This window comes from Strix aluco, chromosome 19, assembly GCF_031877795.1.
Source record: "Strix aluco isolate bStrAlu1 chromosome 19, bStrAlu1.hap1, whole genome shotgun sequence".
Lineage (NCBI taxonomy): Eukaryota > Metazoa > Chordata > Aves > Strigiformes > Strigidae > Strix > Strix aluco.
Window position 1 is genome coordinate 12,879,027 of NC_133949.1, and position 16,994 is coordinate 12,896,020.

Below are 16,994 nucleotides of genomic sequence, written 5' to 3' on the forward strand. Positions count from 1 at the left end.
GTCTCAGTATGATGCTAAAGAATGGTGAGAGAAGGATGATGTAGACTGGAGGATGAGACATCAAGGTAGACAGACAATTCTAACCATTCTCATTTTTATTGAAAATCCTATCATAGGTGTAGAAAATCAGATGTTGTTCACATTATTATGGTTAAATTTTAGCATGGATATCTTCAATTGCTGTATGGATGCCTGCTGTTCTTTCTAGCATGATCCATTTTTTGCTGTTTGTTCAAATCAGTTGTGTAATGTTTCTATCCATGGTTAAAAATTTGCTGTTTTTCATCCAAGGTAGCTTGTATGTCAGGGCTGGTAGAAGTAATAATTTATTTTTAGACTCTAAATCATTTGGGAATGTATAAAGCACTGTAGATATAGAAGATAATACTTTGTCTCCAAAGGTTCCTTATTTTTTATTAACGTTTTGATTTCATATTCTCTCTGTCTGCATATCACTCCCTGAATATGTATTACCATTGTAATTGATATTGTGACTCCTAAGTAACTCTCTTAACTGCTGATTATAACTGTGACACTGCTCCATTTGAAGAAGCTTTGAGCCTACTCATCACTGTGGGTGAGTCAGTCCTCACTAGTGTATTATTTACAATCCTGGTTCATGGAGCTTCAAACAAGTTCTGTTGTGTTTGAGGAAGATGTCTTCTGATCTGAGTAAGTTTTTGCCAGATCCTGAATTAACTTCCAGATAATGTTGCTTGTTTGCATTTGTTTATCTTCCATAGCAATAAAAACCTAAGTTTTACACACGTATTAAGTGACTCCACATTCTACTGCACGTTTGACTGTACACAGGATGGACTTAAGTCCGTGCACTGGGCAACGGCCAGACAAAACCACAGATTTTCATGCCCTTTCCACTTTTATTTTACTCAGACTCGTGTTGTCTACAGGCTATTGTGCGCTGCCTCCTTTCCTGAGGTATTATGTAACAGATTCTTTCTTCTATTTAGAGCTCGTCTGTCTTCTGAAGATGCCACAGGTTTCATAATAAACTTACAGGAAAAGATAACAATCTTCTTTGGTGGGGGGGTAGAGAGAAAGAAGAGCTGTTGGGTTATTCTTACATGAGCTGCAATAGATTGGGGGCAGCGTTATTGCTCTGAGGTGGGTGAATTGAATGTGTTAATACAACATTGCTCATACAAAATAAAATGGAACAAATAAGATTTAAGAAAAGACTGATTCTTTTGCATAAACAAAGCCCCAGGTTTTGGTGAATAGGCAGGTAGAATTTGTGTTGTACTGAGAAGTCCATGATAGAGAAACAATGTCTGTAATCTTGTGAGATTTACTTTGTAATGTCATAGCTATAAAAGGTGACAGCTCTTATTTTCAGTTGACCTTATAACAGCGTTTGGAATGTGTACACAGATTTGTTTTTAAATGGTGCTGGAAATAATTTTAGGACATGTTTTCCAAGTTTTAAATAATTCACTGTACCTTTCAGGATGGGAGAGAGGCTACAGCACTGCAGACTCGTTCGAAATCCTCAGCTTGTTCAGAATCAATTCATATAGCCTTTGTGTGCAAAAAGAGCTATATATAGATGCATACTGCAGGCAAGCTGTATGTTACGCAGGCTCAGGACCTGTTTTACCCAAAGCAAAAGCCATATTCTTCATCTTTTGAGCGTGGTCACTCCTGTGACATATGGCATCTTCAATACCACTGTCTCAGTACAATCAGAGCGCTGATTTTAAATAGGCCTCTGAACTGGGAGAGTGGGGAAGAGAAGCCAAGGAAGGGGCAGTGGGGACACGCAGAGACCTGTGTCACTTGAGCCTGCTTGATGGTTTGGATACTGTGGCTCATTCCCACAACCTAACATGTGATGGAGCCACTTTCAGATGCCTTAATAACCTGACGTGGCCTGGAGGTGATATTTCCCAAACCAACGTTATTTCTTTAGTATTTGATAGGAAGAGGTTTGTCTGTGTTTTTTACCTCTCCAGGTTTTCATTGTTTTTTCTCCTTTTTACTCCTTAGAGATGCTACAATTTGCAGCATTTCCTGCTGTAAATAGATCCATATAGAAAGCGGAAGGTGGACTATAAAAGGAAAACTGTTTGGTTTAAGCTTATGTTGCTACTACTCCCCCAGTTCTTCTCTCTGCAGCTTTTAAGTGTAAATCTCCTTGTCATTTGTGGGCATGGTTCTCCTTGTGAATCAACTGTGTATAGTGAATTTCACACTGGTGCAGTCCCCCATGATGTCAATACCAGGTGGGAAAGGAAGACATTTCCTCATATTTCCCCAAAATTTCTACCCAGACATAGCTCAGCAGAGGCATGTTATCCCATCAGTCAATCAAGACTGATATTTGAATGCATCTTTTAAACCAGAAAGAGCATAAACTCAACTACTGTGTTTAAAATAATTTGTCAAATATTATCAAGATAATTTCTGTCCCTGTTGGTTTTTGTGTGTTCAATGTTTCATGATATGATCTCTTAAAGAGGCACAGAGGAGAGACGGGACTTGGGATTTCCATGTTCCACCCTTGAATGTGAAGTTGGATTTGCCATTGTAAAATGTAGATGAGATCTGTGCTTTCTTCCAGCTGAAGGTATAGAGCCACGCTAAGTAACATCTAAATAAGCAAGTTCTGGTTAATAATACTAAATAGCCGTTTGAATGTGACCTGTTCAATCAAATTAAAGTCTGTGCCTTTTTTTTTTTTTTTTTTTTTAATAATGTACTGCATTTGGAAGACTCTCTCTTACCTGTTCTTCCTGAATGTGGTTATTGAAGATGGATAGCAGTACGTTTGGCTGTTGTCTCTTTAGGAAATCTTTTAAACTAGGATTGGAAGCAGAATATTTTACAGCCTGTGGAAAAATCATCTGAAGGCTGCCATTGTGTGGTTCAGGCAAGAACAACTGAAAGCCCTAATGCATTTTATCTGCCGTTCTGTTCCTCAACACTATAAATAATTCAGATCTGTTGGCTTAACTACTACTGGCAACTGTTATTTATTAAGAATGACTGAAATAACTATGTGGCTCAGTAGAACAGAATGCATCAGGGACTTTAATGTGAAGTAGAATAGTTAAAACATTTTGATTATCCTTTAAAGGAAAAACCTAAAACCCTAAACCTGCCAATATTCTTTTCAATTCTGCAAAGGACAAGTGACAGTGGGAATTAGGATGTGATCTTTCCTGAGTAAGTAAAGATTTATTCCTTTAAAAGAGCACACACTCTGATCTTAGAGCCCCATTTACCCCTCTGCTGTCTTGTTCTATGGGCATCGATGTCAGTAATTTTGAAATTGAGGTTCCAATAAAATTTTTTAATTTGCCCCACTGTATAATGTTTGAATGTCCTTGTAGTTATATGTTTATCTGTAAAATTATTTTTAGAGGTGCTGTGTAGTCTTTTCACATTTGCTTTTAATTTTATTATCTTGCATGTCATGCTCAAAAGAAAGTAGGTAAAAGAGCAGCAGTATTTTCTGGTGATCAGTGCAAGCGAATTGCAATTCTCTTTTTCCATTCCCAGTTTAGGGTTAATTAATAAGACTCAGCCCTTCTTGGGTACTGTTCATCAGTAGAGTTGAAATTGCTTTCCAAAGGTCAAGATCGTTATCCCTATTTTGCAGACAAAAAAATTAAGTGATTGGAAGGGCTAAGATCAGGCAGGGTATTGCTAGAGCAGAAACAGAATACGTTAGTACGGAGTGGCAGATATTTGGCTGTACCTCATAAGATGTATTACTGTATAACACCAGAATGCTTTTGCAAGTCAACTGATTATAAATGGTGCATTTGGAATAAATTTTTTATCACAAAAGAGTTGACATCCAGGACTCAGATGACTAATTATCTAATCTTACATCTGGCATAAACACCCAAGCCATTTGTATGATGAACTGCGTTTCACGAGAGTGAGAAGGGAGTGAGAGAACATTCTTTGCTGACTCAGTGGTCATAAATCTTCTGGGGTGTGTTTTGCCTTATATTTGATATTTGTTCAATGGGTTGAAGGAAATTAAGTGATCAAATGTCATTTGAAAATCCTGGCCTGCAGCTTTTATTTTTTCTCATTTACATGAAGACAAATATCACAATACAGGCACAATTATTTAGGGACTAGCTCTGTGTGGTGTTACTGCAAGCTGTTCATTTGAATGGGCACGGTAGATTCATTGTCTTCACCCTTTTTTAAAGAAGTCATTTTACATTTGTTTGCCTTAATGATGATCTGCAGTAGAGATATAAATGAAGAGAGTCGTATGTGCTGCTGTGCAGCGTTTTCTTTCATTTGTTTGAAATTAAGTCATTAACTATAACAACACAATACATTTTTCTTTTTGACTAGTAATCGGACGACTTTGGCATGTTAATCTGATCTGAAATAAAATAGGTGCTCTGTATTGGGTCATTCTTATTTAACTTTTATTTCTGGACACATCAAATTTGTACGGTATGGTATATCTCTTCAGGTTAAGGGAAGTATCAATGAAAGTTTAGTTTTAACAGAGAGGAAAAAATAAGAGATGAATCAGTGGTAAGTAAATGATAGGCCTTGAACTTTTAGGGGCAAAGCATGCCTGCTGTAACAAAGTTTTCTGCAACATGAACTTTTCTAGATAGTGTGTCATTAATATTTTAGAGTAAGGAGAGAAATCATCAAAAACTCCAACTAGAACATAAAATACCTGAAATAAAAGGAATATATGCAAGTATCTTCGGAGCAAGTTTGGACACCCTCATTGATTTTAGACAGCGTCTCATTCTGGCTTGACAAAATACAGAATTTATAAATTAAATCTTATGCATACTGTGTACGGTTTTATGCTGATGCTGGCACACTTTCAGATGTAAAATTAAATTACTTTTTCCCATAAGGCAGCATAGATTGAAGCCTGGATTCCTTTCTTTGCTAATGGAACTAGTAGAAAGATATTGAATTATGCTGACTTTCAAATTGACTGAGAGCCAGAGAGAGAGAAAAATCAATGACATTTTTCATGTCCTGTAGAGCTTTTAAACAGGCCTCAGTCTAGCAGGGAAACTCACTATGAGATAACTGTTGTTGACATTGGTTTTCCAGTTAAGAAATGTATTTCTTCAGGTAAGCATGCATCTTGCATAGATGTAGGCTTCGTTACCATTCCAGACACGGAGATGCTAAGTAGGCAGTGACTGGTTTTTGGAATGGCAGTCAGAAGACTCCGGTTACAACGTATGCGTGTCACTCAAATGCTAAGCATTTCTGTTGGAACAGAGAATGCACTGCATAAATATGCAAGTTAATCCCTGTAAAACAATAACAACAAAACACAGAAGGATCTTTTATCTCAGTATAAATTCCTGAAAGTCACATGTGTGGGTAATTCCAATAAATTATATTTATTCTGATTAATTAATGATAGGGTAAATACAGACAGATTTATTTTTTTTACTATGTGTTTGCATTTACATAGCTGAACCTTAAAGATCTAAGCTTTATAATAAATGCCCATCAAATACATGGCTTGCTGGTATTTTTAAAATTTTGTAGAAATATTTTTATAATTTTCTAAAATGCTTTTTATAGCAGTAATTAAAATTTTACCAAAGATTGCCCAATCCCTCAGAATCTTTCTGCTCAGATAGAGAAGGTTCTGATTTAGATAGGGGGAGACTGCTATATAGATACATCCTTGGCATCTCAGTATTGTAGCTGAGATTCATGGATACCAGTCCATTTCTGTAATAAAATGATTTTTCTTTGCATTCCTTCAAAATTTAGGCTTACCTTTCTTTTAATAACAGATGGATATAATACAACTGTGAAGGACTCTAGACCCGAAATATGATTTTCAACAGCAAACTTTGTATCTTCAATTTTTTGACGTAATGAAGAAAACTATCGTACAGTCACTTCTGGGAATTCAATTTCTTGGAGTAATTTGGCTTTCAGCTCCTGGAAGATTCATCTTGGGGTTTTAAGGGTTGTTCATGTTATAGTAGATGACTTCTGTCTTTTTAAAAGCAGCCTCTAATATAGGTAGCCATCAGCTCTACAGAGATTGAAATATAAGTAATCTCAGAACTGCCATGTGATGAGAATGAGTTAGAGAAATCATAGAATTAGGTTTCAATGATAATATACAGACTAGCTCTGTAGAAGCTGTTTTATGTAGTTTGGATTCTTCACAGCTCACCCCTTCAGCGTCAATCGCATTTTAGTGATGGTCATTAAATCACAAATGCTTATGACTGGTTTGTGGCAAGCAACCATTTATTTTTTAAATATACGCTAGCCTTCATGACATTGTACCTCATCAGAGAGACAAAGGGGACCTTTTTATTATGTCCTGCTTACATTTTGTTAGCTTTATGTACTGTCATGTGCACTTACCCCTCCAGAGAAAGGACTTAGTGACTTGCTATGCCGCAGAAAATGGATTAGATGTCTCAGTCTAATTCATGCATTGAAGATAGCATGGTAAAAGTCAAGGGATTCCCTTAATGGCCTGTATTGTCAGATAAAATTCTAGTAGCATCATTCCAAGAAGTTGATTTCCAAAGTCTGGTTTGTAAGGGAACAAGGCTTTTGTGCTTGTTCAGTCTGTCTGCCTGTCAGGTTCCTCCCACTGATAAGCTTAACCTTGCAGGCCAGTTTCAATCAAAGTCAAAAGATGGATCAAAGGCTGAAAGATAAGTGAATACCTGTCAATTTTCTGAAAGCTGGTGGCAGAGTGGGTGAGAACGGCCCCTCCAAGGTGAGGGTAGGGAGGGCTGAGCCCTGAGGGATCCATCTGGCAGCGTGGGAGGCCAGCCCATGCCCAGTAAAGCAGATGGTGAGGTGGGGGGCTGCAGGGAAATCCAGCCCCGCTGCCCAGGGGAGTCAAGGGGCCGAGCGTGCACATCTGCGGGGCGCCTGGCCTTGCTCTGCCTGCTGCCGGTGGTGTCGCGTCTCCTACTTGGCCTTTATTTAGCTTCTGGTGAGAAAGGTGTTCGCAGTAGTGTGCTAGAGAGCCTGTTAGACGTGTTCTGAAACAATTGGTGCGAGAGAGGTTGAGTGCGTGTGCGAAGGTAGCTGGAAAGGGGCCCGATCTTCGGTTTGGCATCCATTCACAAATCCAGTGCCAACTGCCTCTGGACCTTGGAGGGTGGGAATTTGAGCTGCACTCGCCTGCAGTGCTCCGACAGGAGAAAGGAGGTAGGATATCCCTTTGCGGCCAGGTCTCCCAGGTAGTCAGATTAAAGGATATATGAACCATGCTCTTGCAATCACGCTTTCATGAGCAATTTTTTTCTTAATTTATTTTTTTTCCAGTATCATGGCAGTACTTTAATTTTGCTCTCTGCCCTGATTTTTTTTAATTAGTTTGTTATGCCATGCAGCACAGCACTTTCTCTACTTCCTTATGTATAATATCCTATCAAAAACCCCTGATAGATGAGTGCAGCACCTGAGCTCTTTTACGGGATCAGTGCCAACGCACTCATGATCCAGTTCTGTGGTTTTGCAAATGTTTCCCATCGGATTGCCAAACGTGATTTCCAAGAGGTTTCCATTCATACCCATTTCACATATCCTTTACTAGAGAGACTATTTTGTTGACTCTATCTCATTAAAAAATGAGGAAAGAATTTGAACATGTTTTTATCACAGATCTTAATTTGTGAACAAGTCAAAACTAATGTCTGACTTGTAATAGTTAACAAGGGATAGTTAACAGGTTGCTTCTAAAGGCATTTAAAAATTGTTGTTCTTTTGGCGTTTTTTTTTAAGGTGGTTATTTTAAAATTGAGACTATAAAGTATTTTTACCTATCTTAGTCATAGCTGTCAAATATGAGCTTCATAAAAGGTTGTATTCTATTTTACAAGATAGACTTTCAGTTTTGCAACTAAATTGATAATTTGTATTATTCACCATCAGCAAAATCTTTGAGCCTAGTAAGAACTTGCAAAGGGAAATTATTGTTCCTACAAAAGTAATTTCATTCTCATTCAGTATATTTATCTGTGGAGTCTTCAGGACATTTCGAGACCTTAGGCTCTGTAAATGATTTCACAAGTAAGATACAGCTATTACAAAATAAATACAGTGACAAATGCTGAAAGTCTGATTGCTATGTTGAAGCATCTTAATCCAGCTTTTGAAGGTGTTATCTGATTAGCAGGGCATCTCTGGGGTTTTTGGTGGTTTTTTTTTTTTTTTGATGTCCAGTTAAGATAGACTTAACTGCAGGAAAATATCTCTATAAACCTGATCATACTCTCTAAAATACGGCAGTCAGCACAATGCAAAAGGTTAAATATTTGGTAAAAAAGAGGTAGCACTGCAGTGTCTGTATAGAATATGGGCATGGTAAACACATCAGAAAGAGCATATTTTTGTGATGATTGTGTATTATATTTCTGTTGCTTACAACTGTCACTGCAAGGACAGAAGCATTTTGAATGTGACCAGGCAGCTGTCTCTGTGAAGCCTATAGATAGCAGCTTCCTTGTGTAGCACATTTTCAGCTCCTTCAAACAGATTTATCAAGCATCTTTACTGTCTCAACGCTGCCAGCTCAAATGACTTCTCAAGGAGCTTTGGTTATGCAATCTTTTAAAAGGTGCACTGTTTTTTCTGTTTGTTTCTTTTTTTGTGTGTGTGTGCTGGGTTTTTTTTAGTAACTCATTGCAGCAGCTAAAATCTAGTGCAGGGTTTCACGAAGTGTTAGGAAAAAAAACCCCCCATACTCCATTTGTCCACCGTGACCAGGTTTTAAATAAGCATCAAAACTTTCACCAGCTGTGCAAAGCAGCGGAACAGCACAGGGCAGAGCAGAGCGGTGAGCTTGCAGGAGAGAGTAAGGAGAGGAGAACTTGCAGAGACAAAAGCTGGAAATAGAATATTAGATGATACATCCATAATCATTTTGGGGTCTAAGGCTGCTTAACAGAATATTCCTCCCCGAGTCCTTCTCTGAGTCCTGTCTGACTTACAGGAGTTAGGAGACAAACAGAAGCTGGTACCCTGTCTTTCTGGATGGCCACTGAAACAGGAGTCAGCTGAAGGGAGGGCTGGGTAAACAGCCAAAGGACCTTCCCAAAGAATTTCTCTGCTCATTACTGCTGCAGTTCACAGCTTGGGAACTTTCAATAATGAAGACTTTAAAGGCTTCTTCAAAGAGCTTCCAGGCTGTATCAGAAGCTCCATCTGGAAGAAGTCTCATGAGACTTTGGAGTGTTTTGTAAATACAGGCTGGGGACAAACGAGGTTTTTCTTAAATTGAACCTTGCAAAACTTGCTTTCTAACAAGAACTTGCAACAGGCCACATTAACACAGGAGTGTTTACCAAACTGCATCCCTAGTGTAATGCCTTTTGGAACGGGTGCAGTTAGCTTGTCATCCCTACAAAGTCTTTGACTAACACAGTATATTATAGGTCTTATGGGAATGTGCTGGACTTGGTTCTTTTCAGGTCATGTTCTTGGTCTTGGATTACTGTGTGAAACTATATACGATGCTTTATACTGTTTGCCTGAGGATTTGTTTTGTGTTTCAACAGATTGAATAGCATTTCTATTTAAATCATGTTTCATTCTAACTAAAACAATTGCTGTTCTGTAGTGTCAGGGGATTCCTGAGGTAATAGGAACACTGTATGGTTTGTGATTTACTGACCATTTTGGCCTTTGAAAGGCACCAGTACGTTTTGGTCCATTTTTCCTGCTTTGTTTGGGTTAGTGATGCCTCATCACTTACAGCAGACCATGACACTGTTAAATATTTTCAGCACTGGTGGCCCTCGATTGTGTATTTTGGTCAGGGGCAGTAATGTGCCTGTAGCATTGTTCTTCCATCAGCAGTGCTAATGCTCCCGGAACACCAGCATTATCGAGTTTTAAGAACTTGATGTCTGTCCTTCCTGGTTTTCCCCTTTAGAGATGCATCAGCTTTTCTAAAAATGTTTACGACGTGCAGTTGTTTATGACTGTGAGTTAGCTGCCTGCTTCAGACTAAACCTGCGTGTCTAGAGCTGTTGTTTGCCTGTGTATTCCACTTAGCGCTTCTGGCAGCGTATGAAAACAGAGAATATGGAGCGAGAAAAAAGTATGAAAGCTCCATAAATCTTGTATAGATTGAAAATAATCTCCCACTATCATCTTGATGTTTTTCACTTCAGTTGTGCTCTTATCTAGAAATCTCAGAGTATTTTACGAACACTGAAATAAGCCTTCTACAGCCTTCCTCCTCTCCCCCAGGAAATGACATTTTCATCCCTTGTTTGTAGATGAGGAATCCAAGGTCTGAGTGGTGAAGTGACTCGTCCAAGGTCAGCTGCTGAATTAGTGGCACGGCTATGAATAGACAGAGGCATTCTAGCTCTCAGCTCTCTGCTAAACAAGATCGTGCCCTCCCAGTTTCAATTTGTCATAACTTGATGACTAATAACATTTGAGCATCTAGAATGTGGCAGAAGAATTTATTTTCAGCAGCCGACAGGTAATCCTTAGTTACGCCAGCAGCGAGATGCAATGCACCTCCCATGTCCTCCTGTCTCCTACTTCTTGTTTTGCATAAAAGATGTGAGGACAGATGAGGACTACCAGTGTGGCAAAGTCTGCTCGCTCGAGTGGGGGTCTTTGCTGTTTTGTGGGATGCTGTAGGTGCTCACCTGAATGTTCACTTTCGTCATAAAAACAAAGATCCTAGGCCTGATTCTTCTTTGGTCTTGGTGTAACAATAACGAAGTGTCCCAATAGCGGTTTGGCTTCAACATCTAATCTAGTTTAAAAGAAGTAAAAAAACCCTCCAGTGCAGTCTGCTACTCCTTGAAGGGGAGAAGGAATTCAACTAAAGTCCTCTCAGGAGCCAAGTAAGAGAAGTAAATTTTGAGTTGTGCTAATGAGGAAGAGGAAGTCATCTGTCTGCATCTGGTCACTTCCCTGCTTACATGGCATAGTCCTGTAACGGCTACATAAGAAGCTTTGTGCTGAACAAATGTCAAGGGCAATTAATTCTTTGGCAGGCAGCTGTTATTATTAGGACCAAGAGTGGCCAGACGTAGAAGAAAAGCCTTCAGTTGATTTATTTTCTCTACCTTTTCCCCCAAATTGCTAAATTACTCAAACCCCAATGGCGAACTTTCATGCAGCAAGAATTTTAAATTTGCCATCTCTTTTTTTTTTTAGTAGGGGACATTATATTAGATCCAGAGCACAGAGAAAATGTTTGGAAAGTCTTCACCACTTCAATGCTATCAGGAAGAAGCAGAGTTGTGTGTTAAGCTGGTAACATAATAATATGTGGGCTCAGTTAAGCCCACTTCAGACTGTTTTTCTCAAACTTAATTGATGGAAACGGCCCACTTTTAGGCTTGATTTATTACCTTAGAAGAGTTATTCCAGGATTGCTGCAATGCAACTGTGGGTGTTCTAAACACACCCACGCTGCCAGAGAATCAGGAAGGATGTACTTAAAATCCTCTAATTTATCTAATAACATCTTTAGCGGCTTTTTGTGTAGGTTTAGTATTGTAATGGAAATTCACTCTTTGGCTGGATAAAGAGCTCCTGTGTGAAATTGCTAGCATTGGCTGTAGGGACATGTAAATAGCATTTGGAGCTGATTGGGGAAATACTCTGACCAGCTCCATACACTATAAATGCACCTTTCTATTTTGTAATCTGTCACTACAGTTAAAATATTATCTAGCATTTCAGATAAGAATGTTCATGACTCTGGGTCTTCAGGGACGTGGCCTTCCCACCTTCCAAGCCCAGGCAGAGCAGAGGTTCCTCATGTCAGGACGATTTTTTCTCTGCTGTTTAGATCCTGAGTGTCTAATTTAGCAATTGTGGATGCCTCAGTTATTAACCTGGTTCCCTCTTTGCTCATCAGTCAATGTTCCTGAGCGGTTGTTTATAAGTGACACAAAACCAGTTTGGTTTTCCTAGAAAGTTCCAGCACTGAGCTGGTGAGGGTAAGCCTTGGACGGGGACACAAGCTCAGATGGCTGCAGGTGCTAGCACAGCCTGTTACGTTTGTGCCCCAAGCGAGCTGTCTGGCTTGTGTCTGTAAACGCTTTCAGCACGGATTCTTCTGCTGCGTGTTATTTAGGCTGAACCTTAATCTTTTCTGCATTTTTTCAGAACGCTGTCCTCCCGGTGTTTATAACTGCTGGCGTAATTATTCTATCCCTGGCATCGCAATCTCTCGCTTTGTTGTAACATGGAAATTGCATGTAACATGAACAGTAACCAGTCTCACTGCTCTGGAGTGTTGGAGCTAATAATAGAAATGAAAAACCTGCTCTTTGTGAGCTAAATAAAGGCGGACAAGACGAGCTAGAAAATCAGCTTCTACACACAGCAGAAGTAACGGAGGTCCCGGTGTGTTTTCCTCTTGCTGATTACTCTTACCACCGGGCATTGCTGTATGTAAATAGGATCAGAGTTCCTGGGTTGTGCTGGGAAGAGCCAGTCCTAAGACAGCTGATTTCCTCCAGCAGTCGTGCTTCATTAGCGCGCACGTTGCTGAGGCTTGGAGGTGCTTCGTGAGCAGAATGCTCAGCTGCTCGTTCGAGGAAATACTCTTACAGATGGTGCAGTAACGCAGTACGAGTGGCTTTCTGCGTAACTGCAAGGGTCAGAGCTTGTCTCGTGGCAATCTATCACTTGGACAAAGCTATTTATTGCTAATCTTATCTTTAAATAATTTATAGATATGTCGAATAGTAAATAATGAGGGTCAGAGGACTTATTTTGTGTGCGTTTTATAAATCTGCTACATAATCTTACTGTTTGTAGCAGCATTTGGTACAAGGATCTGGAAAACTTCATGGTAAAATGGCTTTTCAAAAAAACCAAAGTGTAGCGAATCTGATTTTTTTTTTTTTTTTTCCTGGAATTCGGATTTCTCTGCTGAAGCTATGGCACGTGGGCCAGTTGAGGGTGGCAGTTGGCTTTCCTGGGCAGTGAACCAAATGTGAATGCAAGTGACGGTCGCCATGTGCGTCTCAGGCTCCAGAACGAAGTCTGATGAGTCCGGATTCGTGTGTAGAAGTTTTTCTGCTCTGGATCTGGTTGGACTGATGCTTCCAGGCTGCCGCCCCCTCTCCAACCGTGCTAAAAGCATGTGAACAGACTTACTGGGCCTAAGCAGAGGAAATAGGTTAAGGAAGTATATGTGCGTCTTGCCCGTTCCCTGGATTACCTGATGCAGAATTCTGTTGTTGATGGGTGGTTTCTGAGGCTGAAATTAGCTCGTATGTCTCTGCGCAGTCCTGCAGTGGTAGACGCGTCTGATGGAGGACATTGTTACCCCTGATGACAACTACGGAAACTGGAAGTTTCAGGCTGCGTCAGCAAGAGACACCTGGAGAAGTTAAGGCAGACCAATGGGAAATACAAAGTCGTGCATAAATTAAGAGGTATTAAACTCGTGAATGAGAGAATGTACATTAAAGTGGCTTTGGTTTGCTATAGATTAATTAACCTTGGGAGATATCAGGCTTAATTAAGCTACAGTGAGTTAAAGCCACTTTACTCTTGATAGAGATCATTCACGAGGGAGCTTTTTAACCTTATGCACGTCAACTGCATACCTCTTATGGCTTTGCCTTAACTTCCAGTGTCCCTTGGTGAGCTTTTGGACAATTTGAAATCTGAGGACTCTCTTACCCTTTGGAATCCTGACTCCAATTCTTAGGAGAAACTGGGTGGAATGGGCTTAAGATAAAAGTGTGTAATGCACATGTAGCAAATGTATGCTAAGCAAGGGTTGCATGACAGACTCTGTAGGGGGTTCAAGTTTAGATTTGAAAAACCTTTGCAGAGAGCTTACGAAATGGAACATTAAAACTTAAGGAACAGGGAACCTAAGAGTGAAACAGGGTTACTAAGATCCACATGGTGAGGTTGAGGTCTTGCTGCAGGGTTGTGGTGCTGTCTAGCAAAGGAGAATCGGAAGTTTTACAAATATTGGTTCAAATTCCTGTTTGTTTATAGAAAATAATGTTATGTATTTCCCTGACTGCAAGTTACCTTGCTAAATCAGATTAAAATATCTTTTTGTGCATTTCTTCTTGTTTTTTTTTTCTTTTCCAGTAATTGCCCTTCATTTTTGGCTGCTGCTCTAGCTAGAGCAACTTCAGATGAAGTCCTTCAGAGTGATCTTTCAGCACACTATTTACCAAAGCATGTGGACAACGCAGATGGGATCATACGTAAGTACATCTGCACATGATAATGCACAATTTTACATGGTGTGGATCTTTCATTGATAGTCTATACTGGAACACTTTGCAGGTAATTCATAGATCTTTAAAGTCAGCATTGACTTCAGTGATCCATCTGGCCTGACCACTTGAATGGTACTAGATTTCTTCAAATTAGTTGCTTCTACCAACTAGCTAAATGAAATTGGACTAGATTTCTTGTAAAGGAATATTCCACATCAATGTAAAAAGATTAATGGAGAATTCACCACCACTCCTGATAGAGTTAGTGGCCAATGTCTTAGAGCTTTCTCATCTTTGAATCTTGCCTAGTTTTACTATTGAATTCTTTCTCTATTTTAAATGCCTTTCTCTGGTTGTATCTGTACTTCTATTTTATCAAACTCCTGCTCCTTAAGACCAGGTGGAAATCACTCCTTTCTTTTAAGTGCACCTTCATAAGACTGTATCTGGTGGCCCTGAATTTCTTTATAAGCACTTTAGACTGTGTGGTCCTGCTGCTTGCTGGCGAGTACCAGTTGTCCTCCTTCATCCTTAGAGCAAAGTCAAATATACATGTGAAGAGAGAATTTAATTCCGAATCATTTCAATCAATATAGTTTTTACTGTGGTTTGTAATTTTTTTATATAGTTTTAGCAAAGGATAGTACAAAGATACTTCATGCTTACAAGGAAAATTTCCTTTCTTCTTTTATCTGTGTTGGCTAACAAGATTTTTGCAGCATCCAGCTCAAAGCCATGCACCCTAAGTCATTTCGGGATTCTGCTGACCTAAATAACCTTTTGAAACACCTTCTAGGGTGCTCATTACAATGAAGGACAATGTTTCTCACATGTATTGAGAAGAATTCTGTCATTTGATCTTGAAAATACAGCCACCAAACCACTTTTGTCTATTCCATCCTTTTTTGATAAAAAAATAAATAAATGATTCTGAGGATAAGTAGGATATATAAATCTGGCTCTTCCAGGAAGATTCTGCTGTATTTCTCAGAGGCCTTTGGAAACCTGAGAAACAGAAAAATATGCTCTGGGTTCCTTTTTTGTAGGTATTGCTGCCTCCTCCTGCTGAGCAGGTAAATGGAATAGATTTGTCATTGTTCTGGCTGAGCAGCCTTCATTAATTTCAAATTGAGATCTCTGAGACTTGCATAAATATTTGACAGTCTCCAAGGAAATGTTGACTAAGCCTCCACACAGAATATCTAAAGAGTTCAACAAAAAAAGAAAAAGAAATAAAAAACTACCACAAAATCCTCACACCTACAGAAATTGCCACTTAAATGTATCTAAATCTGTAATACACAGATGCAAACATGGATTGGTATGTGTACAGGCTGGAGCAGGCACTAAAAATATGACTCCAGCTGCAGTATGTTGAGGTGAATTGTCATAATGAAGGTACTTGAAAATAAAATATACCTTTATAGATGCAATGTAAAGTGTTCAAATATGAAGATAAAGGGGGAGAGGAAGAAACAGAACATCTTCTGGACCGTGGGAAAGCAGTGGTTTCATACGAATACTACAATTTTAAATAATACACCATAATGATAATTTTCAAAATGGAGCATTAGCTCAAGTGATGCAAGCTTTGGCTAGAGAAAATTGTAACAAAACTGGGGGGATTCATGCAGGACTGAAGGAGATTTCATTGCAAAAGGTCAGCAACTCCTTTCTCGCTCACTTTCTGAGTAGGAGTCCTTCGAGACACCGGGGCTAGTTGCTCAGAAGAGAGCTGCAACAGATGAAGGACCTACGGGTACCATATAGGCAGACTTTCATGCTTTGAAAGAAAACAAAGGGAACTGTAGCAGGTGATGAAAATGGGATTTATACATCTTGAAGTTTTGTGCTCAGAGTTCACTGTTTATCCTAATGATGTTTGGACTGCAGTAGAACGTGAAACCAAGCTGAATTTAGCTGGCAGGTTTTGATATCCAGTTCTATGTCGGTTTTTCTTATGAACACACAAAGATTTTTACTCTGAATAATACAAGGAGACATTTACCTGATTTGCCTCAAGTTTGATTTTGCTAGAAGAAAAAAAAAATATTCCAAATTTCCTTAGTGACTCTGAGAATTGCAACGTGACAAATCGTATTGCATACTTAGGAGTGGTAAAAGCAGTTATTGGTGTGCTGGTGGAAAGGAAATTAGAAGCTTTATGAAAGAAGAATGCTAATCATAAAAGAAGAAAAACTGGAGTCCACAAATGTAGGAATGCAGGAATATGGACCTGTTATATTTGGGGTGACCACGTGTCTTTGGATCTCAAGACCAGAGTCTAAGAGTCATAGGCCAGGACTGATTCTTCTCTTCCAGTTGCACTGGAGAGAAGCAAGAGAGCTTCCATGAGAACTGAAAGACATTCGATTTCCTTTTTTGAAAGGTCAGGTTAAGAACATTTAGTTTCCTTTTTTGTGGAGAAAGATATTCACGTGGGGGTTCAGCATTGTTAAGGAACCACTAAAGGAGGCTGGTTAGTAGGACCACATTACACGGTGAAGGTATCTAAAACGTCTGGCAGACTTCACAAAGCAAATCACAAAGTCCCATTACCCCGTCTCTGCAGGTACTAGGAGATGGGGTTACTATAGCCAAGACACAAAGAGGTCACTGACTAGTCAGAAACTTGAGTTCTTAGATTAAGACCTTGGTCCTTGGCTTGATGACATGTCTACAAACCTGGGTACTGATCCCTGTTGTGATACTGTCTGCATTTTCAAGAAAGGCCTCAAAATTTAGGTAGTAAAAAGCAGAATCTGATTACTGGTATTCTTTATACCCTAATTT

General features: G+C 39.4%; 1 protein-coding gene across 1 annotated transcript in view; it reads left to right on the top strand.

The window, feature by feature from the left end:
- The window catches only part of PPM1E (protein phosphatase, Mg2+/Mn2+ dependent 1E), a 70,391-nt gene that overhangs the window by 42,790 nt on the left and 10,607 nt on the right, over positions 1–16,994 (top strand). The window contains exon 2 of the mRNA XM_074845495.1: positions 14,068–14,186. Coding sequence (XP_074701596.1) covers positions 14,068–14,186 — 119 coding nt within the window. The remainder of the gene's footprint in view (positions 1–14,067; positions 14,187–16,994) is intronic.